Source organism: Anolis carolinensis, chromosome 6 (genome assembly GCF_035594765.1).
Source record: "Anolis carolinensis isolate JA03-04 chromosome 6, rAnoCar3.1.pri, whole genome shotgun sequence".
In the NCBI taxonomy this organism is placed as follows: domain Eukaryota; kingdom Metazoa; phylum Chordata; class Lepidosauria; order Squamata; family Dactyloidae; genus Anolis; species Anolis carolinensis.
The window spans coordinates 5,187,844-5,215,715 of record NC_085846.1 but is presented as its reverse complement, the minus strand read 5'-3'; the positions used below and the strand labels follow the sequence as shown (position 1 = coordinate 5,215,715).

Below are 27,872 nucleotides of genomic sequence, written 5' to 3'. Positions count from 1 at the left end.
TTAGACTTTGGACTTGATAAGGAGCTATGTTTCCCAACATTTGTGCTCTTCCTCTTGTACGAGGAGAAAGCCTTGGCAAGGATGGCCAGCCTTGCAGAAGAAAGAGAGCAGGAGACCGGCCTGTTTGCTCATTTGTCGGTGGCTTTGTGGACTCGGATCTGGGCTCGGATGCTGGTCCTTGGATGGTCCTGAAGGAGCCATGAGCCCCCGGGTCTTCTCCAAGCCCCCCGACGGGGGCTGGGGCTGGATGGTGGTCCTGGCGGCCTTCTGCCAGTCGGCCTTGGTCTTCGGGGTGGTGCGCTCCTTTGGGGTCTTCTTTGTGGAGTTCGTGGCCCACTTCCAGGAGTCGTCCAGCAGCACCTCGTGGATCACCTCCGTCTGCATCGCCACCTTGATGTGCGGAAGTAAGTGCGGAGTCATTGCGGTGAGGGACTTTTTGGAGATCCAGGACCCAGACGCACCCATCGGTCCTTTTATGGGGTCCTTCAAGGTCACTTTTTGGGACAGCAACCCCCCAGAATCCCCCCAGCCCGCCATGACAAATTCACCCATCCTCAGTGGCATTCTTTCCTGTGGTCCTTTTGGGACTATAGTTCCCAGAATCCATGAGCCAAGATCCAAATACACCCAGCTGCCTGCAAATATTCTCTGTGTGGATCTTAAAGATCACTTTTGGGACTGCGACTCCCAGAATCCCCAAGTGAGCCAAGATCTAAACACAACCATCTCTCTGTGGCATTATTTCCTGTAGTCCTTTAAGGTCACTTTGGGGACTGCAACTCCCAGAATCCTCAAGCAAGCCAAGATCCAAACTCAGCCATCTCTCTGTGCCATTATTTCCTGTGATCTTTTAAGTTCACTTTGGAGACTACAAGTCCCAGAATCCCCAAGTGAGCCAAGATCCAAATTCAACCATCTATCTGTAGCATTCTTTCCTGTGGTCCATTAAGGCCACTTTGGGGACTACAACTTCCAGCACCCCCAACTGAGCCAAGATCCAAATTCATCCATATTTCCTGTGGACCTTAAAGGTCACTTTTGGACTACAGCTCCCATAATCCCCAAGTAAGCCAAGAATCAAATTCATTCCTCTATGGCATCCTTTCGTATGATCCTAAATTGTCACTTTTTAGACTGCAGCTCCCAGAATCCCCAAATGAGTCAAGATCCAAATTCATCCATCTATCCATGGTGGGTTATTTTGTGTGTGTATGGTCCTTAAAGGTCATTTTTGTAACTGCAAGTCCCAGAATCCCCCCCAGCCAGCCATACCAAAATTCATCCCTCTTTCAGTGGCATCCTTCCCTGTGATCCTTAAAAGTCACTTTTTGGATTGCAATTCCCAGAATCCCTGGACTAACCTCCAAATCGACCCATCTCTCCTTGATATTATTTTGAGTGGTCCTCAAAAGTCACTTTTTTACGGCAACTCCCAGAATCCCCAAGCAAGCCAAATTTGTCCAATCTATGGCATCCTTTCGTATGATCCTTAATGATCACATTTTGCAACTCTCAGAATCCCTGAGCCAAGATCCAAATACATCCACCTGCCCTAGATATTCTACTTGTGCTCTTTAAAGCTTGCTTTGAGGACTGCAACTCCCAGCATCCCCAAGCAAACCAAGATCCAAATTCATCCATCAGTCCATCACATTCTTTCCTGTGGTCCTTAAAAGCCCCAAAAGGAAGTTTTGGGAATTACGGTTCACAAAGGCCACTTCTCCAAGCTGTGCCACAAAGAAAGACACTAAAACACTCCCCTATTTCCCTTTCAATGATCTGATCATAAGCCATGGCTTCCCCTTTCACTTTAACATTCAGATAACCGACATATTGCAAGTCAATAATCATCGCTAGACGTGGTACCCACACATCATTCCTATGGCAGTTAAAGTGGAGTCAAATGGCATCATTCTAGATCAGGGGTCCCCAAACTATGGCCCATGGGCTGGATGTGGCCCTCCAAGGTCATTTACCTGCCCCCTGTCCTAAACTTTAGACTTAGGGTTGACCTAAGATCATCTGGATGGCCTTTGAGGGTCCCTTTCCTTACCTATGGTCTTATGAGACCATCTAGATGGTCTTTGGAGGTCTCTTTGCTGCTTACCTATGGCCTTATGAGATCGTCTAGATGGTGTTTGGAGGTCTCTTTGCTTAGCTATGGCCTTGTGAGATCATCTAGATGGTCTTTGGAGGTCTCTTTGCTTAGCTATGGCCTTATGAGATCATCTAGATGGTCTTTGGAGGTCTCTTTGCTTAGCTATGGCCTTGTGAGATCGTCTAGATGGTCTTTGGAGGTCTCTTTGCTTAGCTATGGCCTTATGAGATCATCTAGATGGTCTTTGGAGGTCTCTTTGCTTAGCTATGGCCTTATGAGATCGTCTAAATGGTGTTTGGAGGTCTCTTTGCTTAGCTATGGCCTTATGAGATCGTCTAGATGGTCTTTGGAGGTCTCTTTGCTTAGCTATGGCCTTATGAAATCGTCTAGATGGTCTTTGGAGGTCTCTTTGCTTAGCTATGGCCTTATGAAATCGTCTAGATGGTCTTTGGAGGTCTCTTTGCTTAGCTATGGCCTTATGAGATCATCTAGATGGTCTTTGAAGGTCTCTTTGCTTAGCTATGGCCTTATGAGACCACCTAGATGGCTTTTGGAGGTCCCTTCCCTTACCTATGGTCTTATGAGACCATCTAGATGGTCTTTGGAGGTCTCTTTGCTTACCCATGGTATTATGAGACCACCTAGATGGCTTTTGGAGGTCCCTTCCCTTACCTATGGTCCTATGAGACCATCTAGATGGTCTTTGGAGGTCTCTTTGCTTACCCATGGTATTATGAGATTTTCTAGATCAGGGGTCCCATGGGCCAGATGCGGCCCTCCAAGGTCACTGACCTGGCTTCTGTCCTAAACTTTAGACTTAAAGTCTGAAATGACTTGAAGGCACACAACAATAACAATCCTAATTTTGGACGATTTCATCCTGGTCCGACCCCCCAACAGTCTGAGGGCTGTGAATCGACTCTCCACTTAAAAAGTTTGAGGACCGCTGTTCTACAGTGTGGATCAGGCCTGGGCCAACTTGGGCCCTCCTTCCAGGTGTTTTGGACTCCAACTCCCACCATTCCTGACAGCCCCAGGCCCCTTCCTTTCCCCTCTCGGCCACTTCAGCAGGATCCCTGATTGTTCTTTCTGTTTCTCCTTTGTGTTTGGCAGGTCCCTTGGCCACCGGGTTGGGCAAACGTTTTGGAGAGCGGCCCGTGGCCATGCTGGGCGGCTTCCTTTCGGGCTTCGGTCTCCTCTTGGCCTCCATTGCCACCAGCTTGGCTCAGCTCTACCTCTTCATCGGCCTACTCACAGGTAAGCCAAAGCGTTTCCAAGGTAGTGGCCAACACTTCCCAATACATAAACTTGTTTACATTAGGTAAAAGTAAAGGTTTCCCCTGACGTTAAGTCCAGTCGTGTCTGATTCTCGGGGCTGGTGCTCATCTCCATTTCTAAGCCGAAGAGCCGGCGTTGTCCATAGACACCTCCAAGGTCATGTGGCCACTGGCATGACTGCACGGAGCGCGATTGCCTTCCCGCCGGAGCAGTACTTATTTATCTACTCACATTTGCATGTTTTCAAACTGCTAGGTTGGCAGGAGCTGGGGCTAACAGCGGGAGCTCACCCTGCTCCCCGGATTCAAACCGCTGAGCTTTCGGTCAGCAAGTTCAGCAACTCAACAGTTTAACCCACTGCACCCCAATCATACATAATGATTACATTATGTAACCAAATTTGGAAAAAAAAAAGGCTTTGAAGCTGCAAAACTATTCAATGCTAATCAAGGTATCTAAGTGCAGTAGACACTCACTTAACATAGGTGCCAGCTAGTTTCTGGTTGTTTGAGAATTACTATTAAAATAGGCCTAACTCACACTATACCCTATTCTATACCATACTACACGGTATTGGCTTGATATTAATATTGAAGCGCCTTGATAAATAAAGATAATGATGATGATGATGATGATGATGATGATGATTCTATGTAACACATTTTTTGTTCCTGGGTTATAAGTGTCATTTCCTATTTGGTTCTATCATAAAAACATGGGAAAAACCAGAACCGGGCAGGAAACCATCAGGGCCAGCTAACACCTCCCAAGAAAGGATTCCCCCAGGCAGGCTTTGAAGCTGCAAGGCTATTCAATGCTAATCAAGGTGTCTAAGTGCAACATTCACACTTTGCCTCCAACAGATAAGAGTTCTTTCTCCCACCCTGGACATTATTCCACAGATATATAAATCCCTCTTGCCTAGTTTCCAACAGACCTCACAACCCCTGCCATAGATGTGGGCGAAATGTCAGGAGAGAATGCTTCTGGGAAATAGCCATACAGCCTGGAAAACTCACAGCAACACAGTGATATTGGCCATGAAAGCCTTAGACAACACATTAATAATAATAATAATAATAATAATAATAATAATAATAATAATAATAATAATGGCAGCAGTGGTTTTAGAAGACCTTTAAGGAACTGTGACTCATTGTTGGTCTCCCATCCAAATCCTAAACAAGACTGACCCTGCTTAACTTTCAAAACTTGACAGAATCCATCGCCTTTAGGGTAGACAGTCTGAAAAACTCACAGCAACCCAAAGTGGTTGCAGTTTAATAAACCTTTCCCATGCCTTTATAATAGAAACAATTAGGAAATGACATTGATAACCCAGGAACAAAAATTGTGTTACATAGTGTTACATATGTTACATAGTTACGGTCATGACATACTTTGCCAGGGTCCCAGTTTGACACAATAGTCTGGAATCCCACATGTTCCAGTTTCTCCCTCTCGCCCCTTTGTCTTCATCTCACTTCAAAGGATGCAATGCAAAAATCCCACCGGATTGCATAGGTCCTTTGCATGTCGTTTTGCAATATGCTGGCACAGCTGCAGGTGGCAAGAACAGATCTAGGTGTAGATTGCTAACAGGACAGAGGGCAGTGGAGAATATACTCAGAAGTCAATGCAATCTTCAAAAAGTACCCAGCTTGGGCCCTCCAGGTGTTTTGGACTTCAACTCCCAGCATTCCTAACAGCCTCAGGTCTCTTCCTTTGGCCCCTCAGACGCTTAAGCGTCTGAGGGGCCAAAGGAAGAGACCTGAGGCTGTTAGGAATGCTGGGAGTTGCAATCCAAAACACCTGGAGGGCCCAAGTTGGCCCAGGCCTAATGTAAACAAACCCAAAGCCCCTCAGGACCAACTCACCACCTGCTGTTTCCTCCTCAGGTGTCGGTGGGGCCTTGATCTTCGCTCCTTCCCTTTCTCTGGTGGCTCGGTATTTCGACCGGCGCCGAGCCGTGGCCAATGCGGTGGCCTTCTCCGGCGCGGGTATCGCGGCCCTGGGTTTTTCACCACTTTTCCAGCTGCTGGTGGATAGCTATGGTTGGCGTGGAGGTCTCCAGATCGTGTCCGGCATGGTCTTCAACCTGGTGGTCTGCGGGGCCCTCCTCCGGCCCCTGCGCCTGGCCACCGAGGAGACCAAGGGTAAGGATCTCCATCCATGCAAATATCAATGTCCTCTCCAAGGGCAAATACTACAAAGTCCTCCTCGCTGTAAGCGTCCACAAAGTCCATCTCATGGCTCTACTGGAATTGGAAGGGTTTAACCCCAATTCCATGTATAAATACGTGAAAGGATGTCATAAGGAAGATAGAATAGGCTTGCTTTCTGCAGCCCTGAAAACTAGGGACTCAGTTCTCCAGGGTCTTGACCTTCTGGGGCCATCATTTGGGGACCTTCTCCTAACCCCTAGACTTTGGAGCCCATCTTCTGAGGATGGTCTCCAGGGTTGGCCTTCTGCGGTTCAGGGACCTTCTCCAGGGCCCTGGCTTTTTGGGGACATGATCTCAGGACATTCTCCAGAGCCTTGGCCTTCTGGGGCCATCATTTGGGGACCTTCTCCAAACGCCTAGAATTTGGAGCCCATTGTCGCGCTCACTTCAAACGACCAGCATGAACGCAGATCAAAGACAGCTGCTATCAGAACCAATCTTTATTGAAGAACACACGACTTGGAAAAAGTCGAGAATGACATAATGTTTACATACAAGCAATTTTATCACCTTGGTTGCAACGTAACATCACACGTAAATATCATCACCAAACCCCACCCCCTGTATCACATTTCTACTATTCCCACACAAACTACTCATTATAATTGTTATGATTTTCACCCCCGAGTTCCCATGCTCTGCTGCCAGGTGTTTTCATGAGACATTCAGGAGTGTTGATGTTATGGCTCCAATTCCAGGGCTTGCAAATTCAGCCCTGGGAATTGGTCCCATGACATGGCGCCCCCCTTTTCTCCGTCCTCCTCTTCTGTGCTTCCTCCATCACGACTCTGAAATAAATCAAACAAGAACACTAGGTATCCATTTTGTCCAAAGTACCCATATACTTTTTTAATAAACTGCGATGGAATACTGGATGTATTTTCCCCAAACTCCTTGGCAAGGACAATTGGAAAGTCACTTCGTTTATCACATCCTGTATCCTGAAAGGTCCAATAAATTTGGGGCCCAGTTTTCTTGAAGGTAGCCCCAATTTGATGTTTTGTGTGCTTAGCCACACTAAGTCCCCTTTCTCCAATTTATCGCCTTCCACCCTTTTCCTGTCTGCGAATGTTTTATACTTTTTGTGTGTTTCTTTTAAGGATGCAGTCACCTGACTCCAACATTCTAGCATTTGGGTTTTCCATTTCCCTGCCCCTGTTTCTTCATTCTCTGCCCACCTTGGCAATTGGGGCAGAGGCTGAATCTCATACCCGTAAACTACTTCAAAGGGGGTTTTATTTGTTGCGGAATGTATGGTAGAATTAAAAGCTAGTTCAGCGAAAGCTAGCCACTTAGACCAATCATTTTGTCTCATATTAGAGTACATGCGAAGGAACTGCCCAAGCGTCTGTTGAGTACGTTCTACCGCCCCGTTTGTCATGGGGTGAAAAGCAGAACTTAGGCTCCTTTCTGCTCCTAGCATTTCCAAGAATTTTTCCCAGAATTTTGCTGTGAATTGAACACCCCTATCACTGACCACTCTACTGGGACATCCATGAAGTTTGTAAATGTGGTTTATGTATAATTCAGCCAGTTTCTCTGCCGATGGTAGTTTAGTCAGTGCTATAAAGTGGGCCTGTTTAGAAAACAGGTCTAATACTGTCCATATGTAGCGATGTCCCCTGCTAACAGGCAGTTCTCCCACAAAGTCCATGGCTACACATTCCCAAGGCCTGGTAGGTTCTGCTACCGTTTGTAATAGTCCCATTGGCTTCCCTCCTCTCGATTTATTTCTGGCACAATCATCACATTGGATAACATAATTTTTTATGTCCTTTCTCATCCCTGGCCACCAACAGTGTTTTGCTATCGCCTTCGTCGTTTTTGTAATCCCCATATGACCAGCGCTCTGGTTATTATGAAAACGATGCAAAATCTTAATCCTCAATATCGCTGGGATGTACAGTTTCTTTTTCACAAACCAAAATCCCCCCTTCTGCTCCCCTTTTTCCGCGTTGGATAAGATCCACTGATCTCCTTCATATGACTGCCTCAGTTCTTTTTCCCAACTATCTTCTTCGTCAAATTTGACAGTAGCAGTGCTCTCCCTTTGAGCCTGCGCTCTTGTACTGACAGCTAAACCCCATTGTCTTTCAGAAAATAACGTTCCCTCTTTTGCTGTGGTTATGTCCTCGTGCTGAGGCATGCGTGAAAGAGCATCTGCCAAAACATTCTGTTTCCCTTGGAAAAACTTTAATTGGAAATTGAACCTGCTAAAGTATTGTGCCCATCTAATTTGTTTGGGGGATAATTTTCGAGGAGATTTTAAGTACTGGAGGTTCTTATGATCAGACCAAATTTCAAATGGGATTCCACTTCCTTCGAGGAAGTGTCGCCAGCATTCCAAGGCCTTTAATATAGCTAATGCTTCCTTTTCCCATATGGGCCAACATTTCTCAGTTTCACTGAACTTCCGAGACAAATATCCGCAAGGTTTTAGGTTCCCATTTTGATCTTTTTGCAATAGTACTGCTCCGTATGCACAATCCGAAGCATCACAATGTATTATGAAAGGGCTTTGAATGTCGGGGTGCTTTAGGACAGGTTCTTCTGTAAAGCGTTCTTTTAGGGTTTCAAAAGCCCTTTGGCATTCTGGCGTCCAACTCAACTTGGCGCCAGGGGCTTTCACTTTCGCCGTCTCCCCTTTCCCCTTTGTTTTCAAAAGTTCTGTGAGGGGTGCGGTTATTTGTGCAAAGCCTTTTATGAATGATCTATAGAAATTTGCAAATCCTAGGAATGATTGCAATTGTCTCCTGGTTTGAGGCACTCCCCATTCTCTTACGTCCGACACTTTGGATGGGTCCATAGCTAACCCCTCCGGAGATATTCGATATCCCAAGAAGTCAATTTGCGTTTTGTTAAATTCACATTTGGAGAGTTTCGCATACAGTTTTGCTTCCCTCAGTTTTTGCAAAACTTCCCGGACTAGTTCAATGTGTTGCTCTCTGTCCTCGCTTACGATAAGGATATCATCCAAAAATATGAATACTCCTCGATATAATAGTGGATGTAAGATTTCATTTATAAGCTGCATAAAGCAAGCGCCGCCGTTTTTTAAACCAAACGGCAAAATTTGATATTCAAAATGTCCGAATGCGCAGGAAAATGCAGTTTTCCAAGTATCCTCGGGTTTGATTCTTAATTTATGATAAGCTTCAATTAAATCAAGTTTGGTAAACATGCTCCCTTTCTTTAACACGGTAATCAGATCCTTTACTAAGGGCATAGGGTATTTATTATCCTTAGTAATTGCATTTAAATTTCGATAGTCAATGCACAGTCTTAAAGAGTTGTCTTTCTTTCTCCTAAATAACACTGGGGCTCCCAAAGGGGAGCTGGACGGCTTAATGAAGCCTCGCGCCAGATTCTTATCAATGTATTTCCTCAATTCCTCCTTCTCCTGAACAGACATGGGATACACCTTTGGTTTTGGTAAGTTTGCTCCTGGGGTTATTTCGATTTCTACTTCTATATTCCTTTTGGGAGGTAATTTACTTGCCTCTTTCTGATTGAACACATCCACAAAGTCCCTGTATTCAGGGGGCAATAGTTCTTGGTCTATTTCCCCCGCTTCATCTCCCTCGCTCTCTTCTTCTGCTATTTTGCTTATCTCCCATTGCGTTTGTTGCTCTTTAAATGCCAGGCTCTTTCCCCTCCAATCCACTTCGGGGTTTGCCTGTTCTAGCCATGGAATCTCTAGTATGATATTGTATGTGGCAATAGGGGCTATCACAAAGGATATTCCTCCTTCCCATTTGCCTATTTTACATGGGATCTCCTGTATTTCTTTCGTGGATACTTCCCCAGCAGCAACTGATCCATCTAGCTGCGAAAATGCAATTGGGGCGTCAAGCAGCGTTTGCTGGCATTTTAGCGCCCCTGCTAATTCCGGAGTTATAATGTTCCTAGAGCAACCACAATCCACGAATGCTCTACAGGTGGCCCGATTCTCTAACCCCGACAAGCAGATCGGCACTACCAGCATGCGTTTGTCTTGACTCACCAGCCTCTCCGGAGGTTCTGGGGCTCGCACCTCCTCCTCCGCTCGTCTCCCGGCTGCTGGCGTGGGCTTTGAGGCTTTGGGCAGTTCTCCCTTTCGGGCCCAACATTCTGCCGCCCGATGGCCCGTCTTCCCACATACAAAGCATCCCGGCTTAGGTCTGTTGTCGTCTCCTTTGAAGGGGATCCCCGGCCTCCCTCTGGGTCTCTCCTGCTTCCTCGTTTCTCCCCGACCCCTCGCCACCGGTCTCTGCTGGCCGCCGCCGCCGCCGCTCCGGAAGCGCTTTACTTGGGACAGGGTGGATTCGACGCGCCCTGCCAGTTGAATCCAACCCTGTAGTGTCTCTGGGTCATCTCTGTGCGCCGCCCAACTAAATACCTCGGGGCGCAGTCCCTCTTTGAATATCTCCACTTTGGTCACTTCAGACCACTCTGGTACCCTTTCCGCGAGATGGAGGAATTCTTCTGCGTACTCGGGTACCGTCTTGTCCCTCTGCTTTATTCCTTTTAGTTGGTCTCGAGCCCTCAATTGCTCCAGCGGGTCTCTAAATCGGTTTTCCAGTGCGGTGAGGAATTGGGGCACTGACCTCAAGCACGGGTCGCGTCTGGCATGTAATTGTACATACCAGCTGGCCGCTCCCCTCTTTAGAGTATTACCAATGGCCCGAACCATGCTTCCTTCGGAGGGGAATGTGTGTGCATTGTCCTCCATGTATCCTCTGATGCCAATGAGGAAAAAGTTCAGTTCGGATGATTCCCCTCCGTATTCCAGTTTGAGCTCCTCTCTCCTAGGCATCCATTCTGCAGCCCGCTGCCTTTGCATGGGTGGTCTGGGGAGGGGTTGCATCAGGTTCCCCTGAGCTGGCCCTTTGATCACTCCGCGTCCCAGCCCGGCGGTCGTTCCCCGCGGCCCTCGGAATTCCGCTGCTGCTGTCGGCCCTTCCACCCATCTGAACGCAGGTCCTGCTGTAGCTCCCGCACTTCGCACTCCTTCGCCGTACGGTGCATCCTCCCCGTCTCCATGGATCTCCGGCTCCTCCTCGCCTTCCTGCACCAACCCGCTGGACCCGATCCCTGGTCCCAGCGGTCTTTCAACCCCGACACCCATTCGGGGGGTTGGGAGTACTGTTGGAGTTGGCGGTCTCAGAGTCTCCAAGGCTCGCTGGCGATCCTCCTCGCGCGCCATCCTTTCTCGGAACTCCAGCTCCTGCCAATACTCCTCATCTCCTCCGCCGCCTGTTGCCGTTGGGCTCTGCGTCGATGCACGCTGGCCCCTCTGGCTCCAAGCCTCGTCCTTACTCGGCTCTCTTTCGGCACCGTATCGAGTGGGCTCCCTCTGGAGATTCTCCTCCAACAGCGGCACCAATCTTCCCACGGTTTCCGACAGCCTGGACAGGTTGGTCTCCAAGATAGACAACCGTAGGGCCACGGTCTCCGGCATGCTCCCTCCAGACCCCCAACTGGTCTCTGCAGCTGCTGAGACACCTCTTCCTCCTCTGGGGATCCTCTGGGTAATTCCGTTCGGTCTGGGGTATCCGGTAGAGGAAGCGATGGCTTGTAGCGTTTCCTCTCCCAGCGGCCGAGCCTCTGGCAAAGGCCCCTCTGCTCCTTTCGGGCTTTGATCGCCCCCTCCACTCATTTTCACTTCACTGCGACTCCGCAGGAGGGTGAGAATGGGATTCTCGACTTAAATGTCGCGCTCACTTCAAACGACCAGCATGAACGCAGATCAAAGACAGCTGCTATCAGAACCAATCTTTATTGAAGAACACACGACTTGGAAAAAGTCGAGAATGACATAATGTTTACATACAAGCAATTTTATCACCTTGGTTGCAACGTAACATCACACGTAAATATCATCACCAAACCCCACCCCCTGTATCACATTTCTACTATTCCCACACAAACTACTCATTATAATTGTTATGATTTTCACCCCCGAGTTCCCATGCTCTGCTGCCAGGTGTTTTCATGAGACATTCAGGAGTGTTGATGTTATGGCTCCAATTCCAGGGCTTGCAAATTCAGCCCTGGGAATTGGTCCCATGACACCCATCTTCTGAGGATGGTCTCCAGGGTTGGCCTTCTGCAGCCATCATTCGGGGACCTTCTCAGAGGCCCTGGCTTTTTGGGGCCGTCATGTGGGGTCGTTCTCCGAAGCCTTGGCTTTCTGGGACCATCATTTGAGGACTTTCTCCAAATCCCTAGACTTTGGAGCCCATCCTCTGAGGATGGTCTCCAGGGTTGGCCTTCTGCGGTTCAGGGACCTTCTCCAGGGCCCTGGTTTTTTGGGGACGTCATCTTGGGATGTTCTCCAGAGCCTTGGTCTTCTGGGGCTGTCATTTGGGGACCTTCTCCAAACCCCTAGACTTTGGAACCCATCTTCTGAGGATGGTCTCCAGGGTTGGCCTTCTGCGGTTTGGGGACCATCATATAGGGATGTTCTCCAGAGCCTTGGCCTTCTGGGGCCATCATTTGGGGACCTTCTCCAAACCTCTAGACTTTGGAGCCCATCTTCTGAGGATGGTCTCCAGGGTTGGCCTTCTGGGGCCATCATTTGGGGACCTTCTCCAAATCCCTAGACTTTGGAGCCCACCCTGAGGAAAACCTCTTTATAATCCCATGCATGCCCAGATAGGCTTTGCTGATTTCCCTCTTTTTCTATCCTGTTTACATCCACCCTCTCACCTTGTTGTTTTAGCCATGTGATCTCTTCAGAAATGAGGTAACTTCCTCTATCTAGATTGGAATGTGAATTGCCCCAAGAAGGCTCGGACTGTGCAGCCGTAGCCATATCTTCTCTTCTTTGTCTTCTAACTAAGGACACATTTTGCTACTCTCCTAGGCAAAATGTAGCTATCTAGATATTTTTGCTATTTTTACCTGCTTACCTTTCTTAGACCTAGCTTAGACAGCTAGTTAGCTCCAAAACCTTTTCTATCTACAATGGATTTCTTTTTAATGTGTTGTCAAAGGCTTTCACGGCTGCGATCACAGGGTTGTTGCATGTCTTTCGGGCTGTGTGGCCATGTTCCAGAAGTATTTTCTCCTGACGTTTCGCCCACATCTATGGCAGGCATCCTCAGAGGTTGTGAGGCATGGATAAACTAGGCAAGGAAGGTAAATATATATCTGTGGAGAGTCCAGGGTGTGACAAGAGTCCTTTGTCAGTTGGAAGCCAGCGTTAATGTTGCAATTAATCACCCTAATTAGCGTTGGAAAGGTTTGTCTCTTGCCTGGGGGGCATCCTTTGTTCAGAGTCATTAGCTGTCCTTGGGGCTCCTCTGCCCTCAGAGTGTTGTTTCCCATCTACTGTTCTGATTTTTGAGTTTTTTTTGAGTCTGAGGATGCCTGTCATAGATGTGGGCGAAACATCAGGAGAAAATACTTCTGGAACATGGCCACACAGCCTGAAAGACATGCAACAAACCCTGATTTCTTTTTACCTCAATAAATACTTTTTGAACTTTCAAGGAGATTTTTGCAATCCTTTGCCATCCTAGGAAACAAAGGCTTCTCCATCCTCACCACACGTAAGCTTTTGCTGCTCATGAATCGTGATTCTGCCACTCTGCTATATTTTTGAGGAATCACCCCTGAAAGAGGGTTATTTCTGAGCCTTTCAGCTCATAGATTCCCAACAGGGGTTGAGATGGATGACCTTTGGGGTCTCATCGAGCTCTAGGATCCTATGAGTCTATGAACTGTGAAAGTGTTAGGTTCCCTTCTCCCAGTTGTGCTGTGGGTAAGTCTTCCACAGAAGAAAGCACCAAGACACACGCTGGTAGATTCCAACAGGTTTTATTGTACAGAATACCAGAACCTTCTCTTTAGCCAATTTACATAGGGGCTCTCACATACCAGAGGGTAATTGAGGTTTTATGGCTGGCCCGTTTTATGGCTGGCATCTGTTCTTTGTCAGCCAACCAGGGATGTCAAAGTTTGGAGATCATGACAGAAAGTGCCCCTGGGTCAATATCTCTATGCTCAGGAAACTCTAATATTTTTGAATGATGTTTAATCTTCTTTCTCTTCTAGACGGGGGGTCCTCGGAGGTGCCAGGCCGAGGGCGGAGGCTGGTGCTGCTCTTTGGGCTGGACCTGCTCCTCCACCGCGACTTCCTCATCTTTAGCGGCGCAGGGATGCTGATCACCTGCGGCTACTTCATCCCCTTCGCCCACCTGGTGCCCCACGCCAGGGAGATGGGCCTCGACGAATACCAAGCCGCCTTCCTGGTCTCCGCGGTGGGCGTCTCGGACATCGTGGGCCGGGTGCTGGCCGGGGGCCTGGCCGGGTGGACCTCCCTCCGCCTGGTCCACAGCCTGGCCATCTGGACGGTGCTCACGGGCCTCTCCTTGCTGGCGGTGCCCTTGGGGCGCAGCTACGTGGCCATGATGGCCATCAGCGTGGCCTACGGCTTCCTGGCCAGTGCCGTCATCCCACTCAAGTTCTCCAGCCTGGTGGAAATCGTGGGCACGGAGCAGCTCATGGGTGCCATCGGGCTGATCCACATGCTGGAGAGCCTCGAGGCTCTGGTCGGACCCCCGCTCTCAGGTGCGGACGTGAGACGGCGTGGTTTCCAATTCAGGGGGTGGAGAACGGAGAACTATAACTCCCATCACCCCTAGACAGCACCATTGAGGGCAATGGAGGAAGGGATCTTCCAAATTGGGATGAGATATCCCAGAATTATCCTTCAACCAGTTGACTGGATTGGAGCTCCATCTAGATCTCTCTCCAACTGCATCTACACCAGGGGTCCTCAAACTTTTTGAGTGGAGGGCCGATTCACAGTCCCTCAGACTGTTGGGGGGCGGGGGGGGGGGGGCGGACTAGGATGAAATAGTCCAAAATTAAGATTGTTGTTGTTGTGTGCCTTCAAGTCGTTTCAAACTTAGGTCAACCCTAATCTAGATGCCTGATCTAGATAGTCTCATAAGACCATAGGTAAGGAAAGGCCATCAAAGGCCATCTAGATGATCTCATCAGGCCATCAGAAGACCATAAATAAGGAAAGGGACCCTCAAAGACCATCTCGATGGTTTCATAAGACCATAGGTAAGGAAAGGGGGCCCCAAAGGCCATCTAGATGATCTCATCGGGCCATCAGAAGACCATAGATAAGGAAAGGGACCCTCAAAGACCATCTAGATGGCTTCATAAGACCATAGGTAAGGAAGGAACCCTCAAAAGCCATCTAGATGATCTCATAAGGCCATCAGAAGACCATAGATAAGGAAAGGGACCCTCAAAGACCATCTAGATGGTTTCATAAGACCACAGGTAAGGAAAGGGGCCCCCAAAGGCCATCTAGATGGTCTCATAAGACTATTGGTAAGGAAAGGGGCCCCCAAAGGCCATCTAGATGATCTCATCGGGCCATCAGAAGACCATAGATAAGGAAAGGGACCCTCAAAGACCATCTAGATGGTTTCATAAGACCACAGATAAGGAAAGGGGCCCCCAAAGGCCATCTAGATGGTCTCATAAGACTATTGGTAAGGAAAGGGGCCCCCAAAGGCCATCTAGATGATCTCATCGGGCCATCAGAAGATCATAGATAAGGAAAGGGACCCTCAAAGACCATCTGGATGGTTTCATAAGCCCATAGGTAAGGAGGGCCAAAGTTTGCCCATGCCTAGTCCAGCTAGACAGATAACACAATGTCACAAAATTTATTCCTGGTTTGAAAGTGTTATTTGCTGTTTAATTGTGCGGTAAGTACTTTGAAAGTAGCTGTTATCCTCCAGAAACTTTGTTTTTGTGCCATAAACTATGTTGAATTGGTTGAAAATCTATGAATTGAAAAACAAACTATAGCAAAATGAATTACAGCTAAAGTGCTGTGGAGAAAATCATACCAATCAAAAGGTCAGCAATTCAAGCCTGGGTCAGGGTGACCACCCGCCATGAGCCCCAGCTCCCTGCCCACTTAGCAGATCGAACGCAGAAATGCAAGTAGGTAAATAGGTATTGCTTTTAGCAGGGAGGTAATAAAAGGCACCCTTAAGGAAATCGATCGGGAGCATGTCTAAGGACAACAAAGCTCCTCGGAATAGAAGATGGAGAAACAGCACCCCCCTGTGGCCGGAGTTGAGCACAGCCTCCAAGATAATGGAAAAAGATGGGAAAAGCCTTTACCTCTGTCTGTGTACTGTCTGTCCTTGTTAATTGTATAACGGCATCGAATGCTTGCCCTATGTGTGTTCTGCAATCCGCCATGAGTCCCCTCGAGGAGATAGAGTAGAATATAAATATATTATTATTATTATTATTGACACAACGACATAATCTGACACAGCAAACAAGATAGATATGCTGGATTTCGTATCACAAAATCACAAGTCGAACACTTCCCAAGTGTCTAGGACTGTGTGATGTAATTCCGGATGATGCGCACAGATCCCAGCAGGGTGGCCTTTTGCAGTTTGGCAGATCGTAATTTTGTCAATGTCTATTGTTTCCAATTATTATTATTATTATTATTATTATTATTATTATTATTATTATTGATACAAAGACAGAAAATGACACAGCAAACGAGATATATATGCTGGGTTTCATATTACAAAATCACAAGCTGAACACTTCTCAAGTGTTTAGGATGGTGTGATGTATTATTATTATTATTATTATTATTATTATTATTATTAGCTGTTTCCAGCCACGCGTTGCTGTGGCGTAGTCCTAAGTGAGGTTTTCTTCGTGACCTTCAAGGTGGCCTAGAAAGGATTCCCGTAGGTATGAAGCAGCCAGGCTTTGAAGTTGCAAGGTCACTCCTTGGAAAGTGAGGAGTATTGTGGCCAAACTTGGCGTGATTTGACCCAGTGGTTTTGTTGTTAACTCGGTCCTAATTATGCACATTACATTTATCTATATATATAAAAGGGTAATGAAATTTCGGCCTAGGACAAAACAACAAAACTACACATCCCAGAAACACTAAACTTGGCAACACAACCCCTCATCCATGCCTCTACATTCATACAACAAAAAGAAAAGAAAAATAAAGTCCTAATTAGAGGGAGAGGAATAATTGTTTTTATCCAATTGCTGCCAGTTAGAAGGCTAAGCTCTGCCCACTTGGTCTCCTAGCAACCTACTCAGCCCAGGGGACAGGCAGAGTTAGACCTCACTTAGGCGTCTTCTACACTGCCTATAAAATACAGATTATCTGATTTTAACTGGATTATATGGCAGTGTAGACTTAAGGCCCTTCCACACAGCTATATAACCCATTTATAATGGACTTAATGTCAGGGGAAAACCTTGACCCTTTACCTTAACTACCACCAATTCCTCAATACTTTATTTCCCATACCACCATACTACGCAATTATATATATATAATTGTTGCAGGATGTCCCTTCCGCAAAAACAAAGTTTTGGCAACTTTACTTTTCCCATGGTTTTTTGAGATAGAACCAATTAGGAAATGACATTGATAACGCAGGAACAAAATTCATGTTACATCGTATAGGACCTTAAAAAAGGCTTTATTTGCTATCAGAGGCTTTGTAAACAAAGGTCAAGTGATGGATGCCGTCTCTCTTTTTCTATTCCAGGCTGGATCCGTGACTGGACCGGCAGCTACAACGCGTCTTTCCTGGCGGGAGGTGCTTTCGTCACCGGGGGAGGTTTGGTTCTTCTGATGTTACCTGGTTTCTTCTCTTTTCGCCCTCCTGCCTCCCCCAAAAAACTTTCCAGAAGGACAGAAGTTGGAGAAGTTGCCGGATCCGAACCAACGGAATAGACTTTACTCTGCCTAAGAAAATGTCCAAGACTCACCAGATATACACCAGGCATGGGCCAACTTCGGCCCTCCCTCCAGGTGTTTTGGACTTCAACTCCCACAATTCCTAACAGCCTACCGGCTGTTAGGAATTGTGGGAGTTGAAGTCCAAAACACCTGGAGGGAGGGCCGAAGTTGGCCCATGCCTGGTGTAGATGACCTCAAGGTTTCCTTCCAACCAGAGAGAGAGATTTACAGGCTTTGAAAAAAGTTGATTTTAATGTATATTTTGCTGGTGCGGATGGGATGGAACATGAATAAAACAAAACAAGTTTGCAATAGTTTTGGGGCAAGTTGGTCCCAGTTTGCAGAATCAGTTCCAAGGTTTCCAGCCATTTCAATGCTCAAAAGGCACATCTAGGGAGCATGATCTTTCCCTGAAATTTGGGGTCAATGTCTATTTCCCCGATGGTTTCTTCACCAAACTTAAAGGAAGTGGACCAAGTTGGGAAGATACTTCATCCGTTTCTTCTCCATCGGAAATAAAAAGTCCGGTCCCGCAAAGCAATAAATAAAAAGGAGAAGATAAAGAGTCCCAAAACTCAACATAGTGAGAGCTCAGTTTTTCTTCACTACGATGCTCCGTAAAGGGGGAAAATAAATAAAGCATTCACCCCAAAAAGTGCCCAAAAAAGGATCTTGAGATCATGGGATTGGTTTTTTTTTTTGTCACCATAGCTTTGGATGGCGATCCACACATTTCGTATTTGTACGCAGCGGCTATTTTTGTGTCCTTTCCCCCCTCCGTGTTTCACAACGTGGTCAGCTTCAGGTCGTAGCTCCTCCTGGCCAGTTTCTCCGGATCGTTGGAGGCCATGAGCGAAAAGTCGTGGAAAATATCAAGGTATGTTTCGTCCCCTGGAAGAAACAAGGAAGACTATGAGGACATCATAGAATCCTAGAGATGGAAGAGACCTGGTGGGCCATCCAGTCCAAACCACTGCCAAGATGAAGGAAAATTGCATTCAAAGCACTCCCGACAGATGGCCACTCAGCCTCTGTTTAAAAGCCTCCACCACAATCCAGGGCAGAGAGTTCCACTGCTGAACAGCTCTCCTTACAGTGAGGAAGTTCTTCCTGATGTTCAGGTGGAATCTCCTTTCTTTCCTGTAGTTTGAAGCCCTTGTTCCATTGTGTCCTAGTCTGCAGGGCAGCAGAAAACAAGCTTGCTCCCTCCTCCCTATGACTTCCCCTCACATATTTATACATGGCTATCATGTCTCCTCTCAGCCTTCTCTTCTGCAGGCTAAACATGCCCAGCTCTTTCAGCCGCTCCTCATAGGGATTCTTGTTCTTGATCATTTTAGTTGCCCTCCTCTGGACACCTTCCAGCTTAAGAGTCAACATCTCCCTTCAATTGTTTGCTGAGACACCAACTGGGAATGCTAAAGACTTTCTCGAACGACAACTCCTATAATTCTATAGCAGACAAAGTGACGTTCAACTGCATTCATTCGACAGTGTGGATGCATCCTGCGTTGACCAAATGAATGCAAACCTTGGGGTTCTGACCACTCACCCGATTGACCCAAGGCGATCTCTGCTTCGCGCATCTTGGCCAACCGCAGTCTTTGGAGGCAGCAAAAGGGAGAAAGAAAAGAGAAAGCATCACAGGTCACAACAGATTGGACACCTAGCAGCTTCGAGCCAGTATGGATAGTAGGGAGGGATGTTGGGACTTGCAGTCCAATCCGACCTGGAAAGCTGCTTCATTGCCTAGACTACTGCAGTGTCCTGGACAAGGGGTTGCCCTTGAAAACTCTACAGAGTCTGGGGTGTGTGATACAGAGGAAGGCTGGCTTTATGATCCAGCCTCAGAATATGGATTAACTGCATTAAACTGGATTATAGGGCAGTGTAGAGCAGGCATGGGCCAACTTCGGCTCTCTGGGTGTTTTGGATTCCAACTCCCACCATTCCTAACAGCCTCAGGCCCCTTCCTTTTGCCCCTCAGCCGCTTAAGCAGTTTTGGACTGCAACTCCCATGGACATTTGTAAAGTGTGTCCCATTATCGGATTATATTTCCTGGTGTAAACCATGGTGTTTTGGACTGCAACTCCCATAGACATTTGTAAAGTGTGTCCCATTATCGGATTATATTTCCTGGTGTAAACCATAGTGTTTTGGACTGCAACTCCCATAGACATTTGTAAAGTGTGTCCCATTATCGGATTATATTTCCTGGTGTAAACCATGTTGTTTTGGACTTCAACTCCCTCCATTCCTAACAGCCTCAGGCCCCTTCCTTTTGCCCCTCGGCCGCTTAAGTGGGGGAAAAGGAAAGGGCCTGAGGCTGTTAGGAATGGTGGGAGTTGAAGTCCAAAACACCTGGACGGCCAAAGTTTGCCTATGCCTGGTCTACACTGCCCTATAATCCAGGTCAGTGCAATTAATCTGCATTCTGAAACTGGATTATAGAGCAGTATGGCTCCAGCCTAATGTCTGGACTTCCAACCCCCTGGCCCTACACTTTGGATCCCAAAAGGAAAGAGATCTTCCCTTCTCTGTCTTTCGCTTACAAGGTCACAATGTCCGCGTTTGCGAGGTCGATGGCAATGCTGAGTGGATCCTTCCCTTCTCCGTCGACCGCATTCATGTTGGCTCCGCGTTTCAGGAACAGACAGGCAAGCCTAAGGGAAGGAAGGAGGGAAAAAACCTCTTCTAAAGGGCTGTTTTGGGGGCACTTTTGGTTCATTTCAGGCCCATTTTGCACAGAATATTCCCTAAAGAGGGAAGATGGCAAGGGCAAAACAAACTGGAATGCATTTTGCCAAGAAAACCCCATGACAGGGCAAACATACATAAAAATACCAATGGTATCAGAATAAATTCACCACAAACCGGTAAGGAAATTGCCATGAGCGCTGATTATATTTTGGAAGGAAAAAAAACCCCAATTGCGTTACTTTATGGAAATGCTTTTATAAAGTAACTGTGTCTGATTTACTGCTTTGCAGAATTGGAGAAACATCTTTCCAAACTTTTAATTTTAAATACAGTAGAGACTCACTTATCCAACATAAATGGGCCGGCAGAACGTTGGATAAGCGAATATGTTGGATAATAAGGAGGGATTGAGGAAAAGCCTATTAAACATCAAATTAGGTTATGATTTTACAAGTTAAGCATCAAAACATCATGTTATACAGCAAATTTGACAGAAAAAGCAGTTCAATATGCAGTAATGCTATATAGTAATTACTGTATTTACGAATTTAGCACCAAAATATCATGATGTATTGAAAACATTGACTACAAAAATGTGTTGGATAATCCAGAACGTTGGATAAGCGAGTGTTGGATAAGTGAGACTCTACTGTATGTTTAAATGGTTTTTAAATGGGAATTTTTTAACGCTGTTTATATTTAATTCTGTTTTAATTTTTTCATATTTTTGTATGCTAATGCTAGGTGGCAGCTCACCCGCCCACCTCGCAGATCGAAAGCAAAAATGCGAGTAGATGAATAGGTACTGCTTTTAGCAAGGAGGTAATAAAAGGTGCCCTTAAGGACATCCAAGGACGACAAAAGCTCCTTGGCATGGAAGATGGAACAACAGCACCCCCTGTGGCCAGAGTTGAGAAAATCCTCCAAGATGCCAGTAATAAAGATGGGAAATGCCTTTACCTCTGTTTGTGTATTGTCTTTCCTTGTTGACTGTATAACAACATTGCCGTATGTGTGTTCTGTAATTCGCCCTGAGTCCCCTCGGGGAGACAGAGCGAAATATAAAGTATATTTTTATTATGTGAAGCCGCTTTAGAGTCTCCTTCGGGAGAGATATAGCAGGGTATTAATAATAATAATAATAATAATAATAATAATATCGAAAAATCAGCTGATGAGCCAAAATGCAGACTGTGCAAGGAAGCTGACGAAACCATGGATCATCTCCTCAGCTGCTGTAAGAAAATTGCACAGACAGACTACAAACAGAGGCATAACTACGTGGCCCAAATGATTCATTGGAACTTATGCCTCAAGTACCACCTCCCAGCAGCAAAGAACTGGTGGGATCACAAATCTGCAAAAGTATTGGAAAATGAACACGCAAAGATACTGTGGGACTTCCAAATCCAGACTGACAAAGTTCTGGAACACAAAACCCCAGACATCACAGTTGTGGAAAAGAACAAGGTTTGGATCATTGATGTTGCCATCCCAGGTGACAGTCGCATTGACGAAAAACAACAGGAAAAACTCAGCCGCTATCAGGACCTCAAGATTGAACTGCAGACTGGCAGAAACCAGTGCAGGTGGTCCCTGTGGTGATGGGCACACTGGGTGCCGTGCCAAAAGATCTCAGCTGGCATTTGGAAACAATAGACATTGACAAAATCACGATCTGCCAACTGCAAAAGGCCACCCTGCTGGGATCTGCACGCATCATCCGAAAATACATCACACAGTCCTAGACACTTAGGAAGTGTTCGATTTGTGATTTTGTGATATGAAATCCTGCATATCTATCTTGTTTGCTGTGTCATACAATATAATAATAATAATAATAATACAATAATATATAATAATAATATCCTTCATCATGCACAAAAATGGGTTTTGATAACACTTGCACAACAACAGTCATGTTTGATTACTTTGGCAATGCAAATATCTTGCATAGTATTACTTTTAGGCAAAGAAAGAAACTATTAATTATTTCCAAACTTTGATCTACCCAAGACAATAGGAATCCTAAGAGATTAATGACGGTGCTCCATGCAGTCATACCGGCCATATGACTGTGGAGGTGTCTACGGGCAACGCCGGCTCTTCAGCTTAGAAATGGAGATGAGCATCAACTCCCAGAGTCGGTCACGACTGGACTTAACTTTAGGGGAAACCTTTGCCATATGTATATATATATGTATGTGTGTGTGTGTATATATATATATACTAGCTGTGCCCGGCCACACGTTGCTGTGGCAAAGTATGGTGGTATGGGAAATAAAGTATTGAGGAATTGGTGGGAGTCTACACTGCCATATAATCCAGTGCAAATTAGATAATCTGTGGAAGAGGCCTAAGTGAGGCCTAAGTCTGCCTGTCCCCTAACTGAACCCTGGCTGTCCCTTGGCTGAGTTGGTTGCTAGGAGACCAAGTGGGCAGAGATTAGCCCTCTAAACTGGCAGCAATTGGATAAAAACAATTATTGCCCTCCCTCTAATTAGGACTTTATTTTTCTTTTCTTTTTGTTGTATCAGCCTAGAGGCGTGGATGATGGGTTGTGTTGTCAAATTTCGAGGTTGGGGGGCCTGTAGTTTTGTTTGTTTTGTCTGATGCCCTGATTCCATCACTCTTTTATATATATATATATATATATATATATATATATATATATATATAATATTTTTATTAAAAAGAGACAGACCCTGTGTAGCCCAAGATGGTGGCGTGGTGCAGGGGTCCTCGCCCTCGGATGTCCGCCTGGTTGACGTTGGCACCGTTTTGCAACAAAAACTCACAGGCCAGCAAGGAATTCTGTGTAAACAAAATTGAAGACATATAGAGACACATAAACACACAGAGAATCTGTGTAGCCCAGGCATGGGCCAACTTCGGCCCTCCCTCCAGGTGTTTTGGACTTCAACTCCCACAATTCCTAACAGCCTACCGGCTGTTAGGAATTGTGGGAGTTGAAGTCCAAAACACCTGGAGGGCCGCAGTACCAATGTTCTAACCCCGCCCCCTTTGCTGTAGCCACGCCCCCTCCCTGCCTGGCTCCTCCCCCTTCCCCAGACTCACAGCCTCCACTGCCTGGAGCAAAGGGGTCCGGCTCTCTTGGGCCACGTTCACCCAGTTGACGTCCGCGCCGTGGGCCAAGGCGTCCGCCATGGTGGGCAAGCTGGGGGGTGCGGCGGCCGCACGGAAGAGCAAGGCCCCCGGGTGCAAGCTCTGCAGGTTCTCCAAAGATGGGGAAGCTGAGCCCCCTGGGGACCCTTGGGATGAGAGAGAGAGAAAAAACCCTGAAAGAGACCCCCAAAGGCCATCCAGTCCAACCCCATTCAGCCAGGCAGGACACACAAGGCAAGCACCCGCAGCACCTCTTCAACAGAAAGCAACACATCCAAATGAGACAAGAATTGCAGGTGTTGGACTACAAAGCCTATTATCCCCTGTGAAGAGGAGTAGATGGGTGTGGTAGTCCATCACACTTGAACTTCTCTGGGAGTTAGGAGGAGCAAGAAAGAGGAAGGAGGGATGGAGAAAGGAGGTGGAAGAAGTAAGGAAGGTCTTAAGAGAGAGAGGAAGAAAGAAAGGAGAGAGGGGATAGATAAATACATAAAGAGATAGATAGATAGATGATAGATGAGAGAGAGAGAGAGAGATGATGGAAGGAAGGAGAGAGGGGATAGATAAATAGAGAGATAGATAAATAGATAGATGAGAGAGAGAGAGAGAGAGAGAGAGAGAGAGAGAGAGAGAGAGAGAGAGAGAGAGAGAGAGAGAGAGAGATGGATGATAGGAAGGAAGGAAGGAAGGAAGGAAGGAAGGAAGGAAGGAAGGAAGGAAGGAAGGAAGGAAGGAGAGAGGGGTTAGATAAATAGATAAAGAGATAGATAGATAGGTAGGAGAGAGAGAGAGATAATGGAAGGAAGGAAGGAAGGAAGGAAGGAAGGAAGGAAGGAGAGAGGGGATAGATAGATAGATAGATAGATAGATAGATAGATAGATAGATAGATAGGAGAGAGGGAGGGAGAGAGAGAGAGAGATGATAGGAAGGAAGGAAGGAAAGAAGGAAGGAAGGAGAGAGGGGTTAGATAAATAGATAAAGAGATAGATAGATAGGTAGGAGAGAGAGATAATGGATGGAAGGAAGGAAGGAAGGAAGGAAGGAGAGAGGGGATAGATAAATAGATAGATAGATAGATAGATAGATAGATAGATAGATAGATAGATAGATAGATAGGAGAGAGGGAGGGAGGGAGAGAGAGAGAGAGATGATAGGAAGGAAGGAAGGAAAGAAGGAAGGAAGGAGAGAGGGGTTAGATAAATAGATAAAGAGATAGATAGATAGGTAGGAGAGAGAGAGAGATAATGGATGGAAGGAAGGAAGGAAGGAAGGAAGGAAGGAAGAAAGGAAGGAAGGAGAGAGGGGATAGATAAATAGATAGATAGATAGATAGATAGATAGATAGATAGATAGATAGATAGATAGATAGGAGAGAGGGAGGGAGAGAGGGAGAGAGATGATAGGAAGGAAGGAAGGAAAGAAGGAAGGAAGGAGAGAGGGGTTAGATAAATAGATAAAGAGATAGATAGATAGGTAGGAGAGAGAGAGAGATAATGGATGGAAGGAAGGAAGGAAGGAAGGAAGGAAGGAAGGAAGGAAGGAAGGAAGGAAGGAGAGAGGGGATAGATAAATAGATAGATAGATAGATAGATAGATAGATAGATAGATAGATAGATAGGAGAGAGGGAGGGAGAGAGAGAGAGATGATAGGAAGGAAGGAAGGAAGGAAGGAAGGAAGGAAGGAAGGAAGGAAGGAAGGAAGGAAGGAAGGAAGGAAGGAAGGAGAGAGGGGATAGATAAATAGATAAAGAGATAGATAGATAGATAGGAGAGAGAGAGAGAGAGAGAGAGAAAGATGATAGGAAGGAAGGAAGGAAGGAAGATATAGATAAATAGATAAAGAGATAGATAGATAGATAGATAGATAGATAGATAGATAGATAGATAGATAGATAGATAGATGTAGATAGATAGATAGACAGACAGAGGGGAGAGAGAGAGAGAGAGAGAGAGAGAGAGAGAGAGAGAGAGAGAGAGAGAGAGAGAGATGATGGAAGGAAGGAAGGAAGGAGAAAGGAAGATGCTGGGGCTCAGCAAGCGTCTGAGGATTTTTCAGAGGACGAAGGGGATGATGGGTTTACAACTGAGGACTCTGTGTGCAATCAGCCTTAGATCAGAGAGAAGTGCAGGCAGCTGACAATGAGACAGAGGCTGTTTTGGATTCCAATGTTCATACATTAGTAACACAGGAAAGGGCCATTTCTCTTGGGAATCGGCCTTTGGTTGATGGAGAGTTTCCTCGATAGCAGATTTATTTATTTGTTTGTTTTTTGTATTTATATATCACCCTTCTCCACCCCGAAGGGAACTCAGAGCGGTTCACTGTGTTGGCAACAGTTCAATACCCTCGATAAAAATAGTTTAAAACATCAATGTTGACCCTCCCCTAATAAAACATTAAACATTATTAAACACATCACAAAATGGCATCATATATTAAGTCTCCGGAGAAAGGGAGTGAAGGATAGAGATTAAGTGTTCAGAGAGGTGAGAAATCCTTGAAACCCAAGTGTGTGAGGCATGATCTCATGGCTTCTTGGTTGGGCTTGGGCTTAAATTAAGGGATGTTTACTTGCAGCAGACAACGTTGCCAAAAAGTTCAGGTTTCTGTTTCAGCTCTCAAGCTCATGATTCCAGTTTCCTATGTTTGCTTATGTTCCTGAAAGAGTTTTGTCTTGGGAAAAGTTCCTGCTTTCATGCTTATGGATTTATGGCTGTGATCTTGACTCCCTTGATTTCATGTATCTTCTCATTTTGAGACTATTGATATTTTGTATATGGACAGGAAGTGGAGGAAGGAAGTATAGAAAGGAAGGAAGGACAGACAGAGAGGGAGAAGAGAAGGACGAAAGGGAAGAAGAAAGAGAGAAGGAAACAGATAGAAAAAGCAAAGAAAGGAAAGAAAGAAAAAAGGAGGGAAGGAAGGACCTGGGTAACAGTTTCCATGTCAGAAGGGCAAAGAATCCACTTCAGCTTTTCCCTGAATTTTGAAAGCAGCTAACTCAAATATACAGTAGAGTCTCACTTATCCAAGCCTCGCTTATCCAAGCCTCTGGATAATCCAAGCGATTTTTGTAGTCAATGTTTTCAATATATCATGATATTTTGGTGCTAAATTCGTAAATACAGTAATTACAACATAACATTACTGCATATTAAACCACTTTATCTGTCAAATTTGTTGTATAACATGAAGTTTTGGTGCTTAATTTGTAAAATCATAACCTAATTTGATGTTTAATAGGTTTTTCCTTAATCCCTCCTTATTATCCAACATATTCGCTTGTCATGGGGCCAATTCCCAGAGTTGAGTCTGCAAGCTCTGGAATTGGAGCCATAACAAAGAGCACTCCTCGACGGCTCATGAAAACACCTGGCAGCAGAGCATGGGAACTTGTGGAGTGAAAATCAAAACAATTATAATGAGTAGTTTGTGTGGAAATGGTAGAAATGTGATACAGGGGGTGGGGTTTGGTGATGATATTTACGTGTGATGTGACGTAGTAGCAAAGGTAATAAAATTGATTGTATGTAAACATTATGTCATTCTCGACTTTTCCCAAGTTGTGTATTCTTCAATAAAGATTGGTTTTGATAGCAGCTGTCTTTGATCTGCGTTCATGCTGATCGTTTGAAGTGAGCGTGACATTCGCTTATCCAAGCTTCTGCTGGCCCGTTTAGTTCGGATTAGTGAGACTCTACTGTACCATAGGTGTAGTGCTTTGTTGAGAGAGACTATAAAGTTCGAACTAAAATCCGGAGGGGATTGCAGAGAGAAGGGGGATGATTTAAAATTCGGACTAAAATCTGGAGCGGATTGGAGAGAGAGACGGGGGATGATTTAAAATTCGGAGTAAAATCCGGAGCGGATTGGAGAGAGAGACGGGGGATGATTTAAAGTTCGGACTAAAATCCGGAGCAGATTGGAGAGCGAGAAGGGGGATGATTTAAAGTTCGGACTAAAATCCAGAGCAGATTGGAGAGAGAGACGCGGGATGATTTAAAGTTCGGACTAAAATTCCGGAGCGGATTCTTTGCTTCAGCAACCCCTGAAAACCAACCCAATTTTTTCACCATCAGCAATGCCTGCTTTTTTTGTGTGTAGTCTGTGCTTACGGGGGAAACAAAATACTAGTAACACAACAAAGTGTGCAACAGAAATGTTGGGATCCAGAATTTCCATACCTGGGATGGGGCTCGAACGGTTCGGAGTACTGCCTGGAAAAAAAGGGGGAAAGATGTATGAGAAAGCAGAATTATTCTGCAACTCTTACTATATTAACCATTGAATATACTTGCACCTATTTATAATTACAACAGGTGACTTTGGGCCAGGTATGGGCAAACTTCAGCCCTCCAGGTGTTTTGGACTTCAACTCCCATCATTCCTAACAGCCTCAGGCCCCTTCCTTTTGCCCCTCAGCCGCTTAAGCAGTTTTGGACTGCAACTCTCATAGACATTTGTAAAGTGTGTCCCATTATCGGATTATATTTCCTGGTGTAAACCATGGTGTTTTGGACTTCAACTCCCTCCATTCCTAACATCCTCAGGCCCTTTCCTTTTGCCCCTCAGCCGCTTAAGCGGCTGAGGGGCAAAAGGAAGGGGCCTGAGGCTGTTAGGAATGATGGGAGTTGAAGTCCAAAACACCTGGAGGGCCTAAGTTGGCCCATGCCTGCTCCTG

The 27,872-nt window shown here is 46.0% G+C and overlaps 2 protein-coding genes across 2 annotated transcripts in view; one reads left to right on the top strand and one right to left on the bottom strand.

Annotated features, from left to right (window-relative positions):
• Positions 1-75: 75 nt before the first annotated feature.
• Positions 76-17,356, top strand: LOC134300006 (monocarboxylate transporter 13-like). Its single transcript, XM_062984544.1, has 6 exons — positions 76-404; positions 3,212-3,355; positions 5,275-5,532; positions 9,608-9,618; positions 13,659-14,157; positions 17,169-17,356. Exons 1-6 carry the CDS (start codon positions 200-202, stop codon positions 17,354-17,356), a joined length of 1,305 nt encoding a protein of 434 aa, XP_062840614.1. The 5' UTR covers positions 76-199.
• The window catches only part of acap1 (ArfGAP with coiled-coil, ankyrin repeat and PH domains 1), a 48,975-nt gene continuing 38,183 nt past the window's right edge, over positions 17,081-27,872 (bottom strand). Inside the window, exons 18-23 of the mRNA XM_062984531.1 lie at positions 27,376-27,408; positions 23,142-23,335; positions 22,768-22,877; positions 19,916-20,026; positions 18,915-18,964; positions 17,081-18,253 (exon numbers count right to left, since the gene is read on the bottom strand). Of these exons, the coding sequence (XP_062840601.1) occupies positions 18,147-18,253; positions 18,915-18,964; positions 19,916-20,026; positions 22,768-22,877; positions 23,142-23,335; positions 27,376-27,408 (605 nt within the window). The 3' untranslated portion in view covers positions 17,081-18,146. The remainder of the gene's footprint in view (positions 18,254-18,914; positions 18,965-19,915; positions 20,027-22,767; positions 22,878-23,141; positions 23,336-27,375; positions 27,409-27,872) is intronic.

Excerpts from the sequence above, each read along its gene's own strand:
- LOC134300006 (XM_062984544.1), top strand. The coding sequence starts at position 200 with ATGAGCCCCCGGGTCTTCTCCAAGCCCCCCGACGGGGGCTGGGGCTGG. Across the intron at positions 405-3,211 it reads CGCCACCTTGATGTGCGGAA|GTCCCTTGGCCACCGGGTTG; the intron begins GTAAGTGCGGAG and ends TGTGTTTGGCAG. Across the intron at positions 3,356-5,274 it reads CTTCATCGGCCTACTCACAG|GTGTCGGTGGGGCCTTGATC; the intron begins GTAAGCCAAAGC and ends TTTCCTCCTCAG.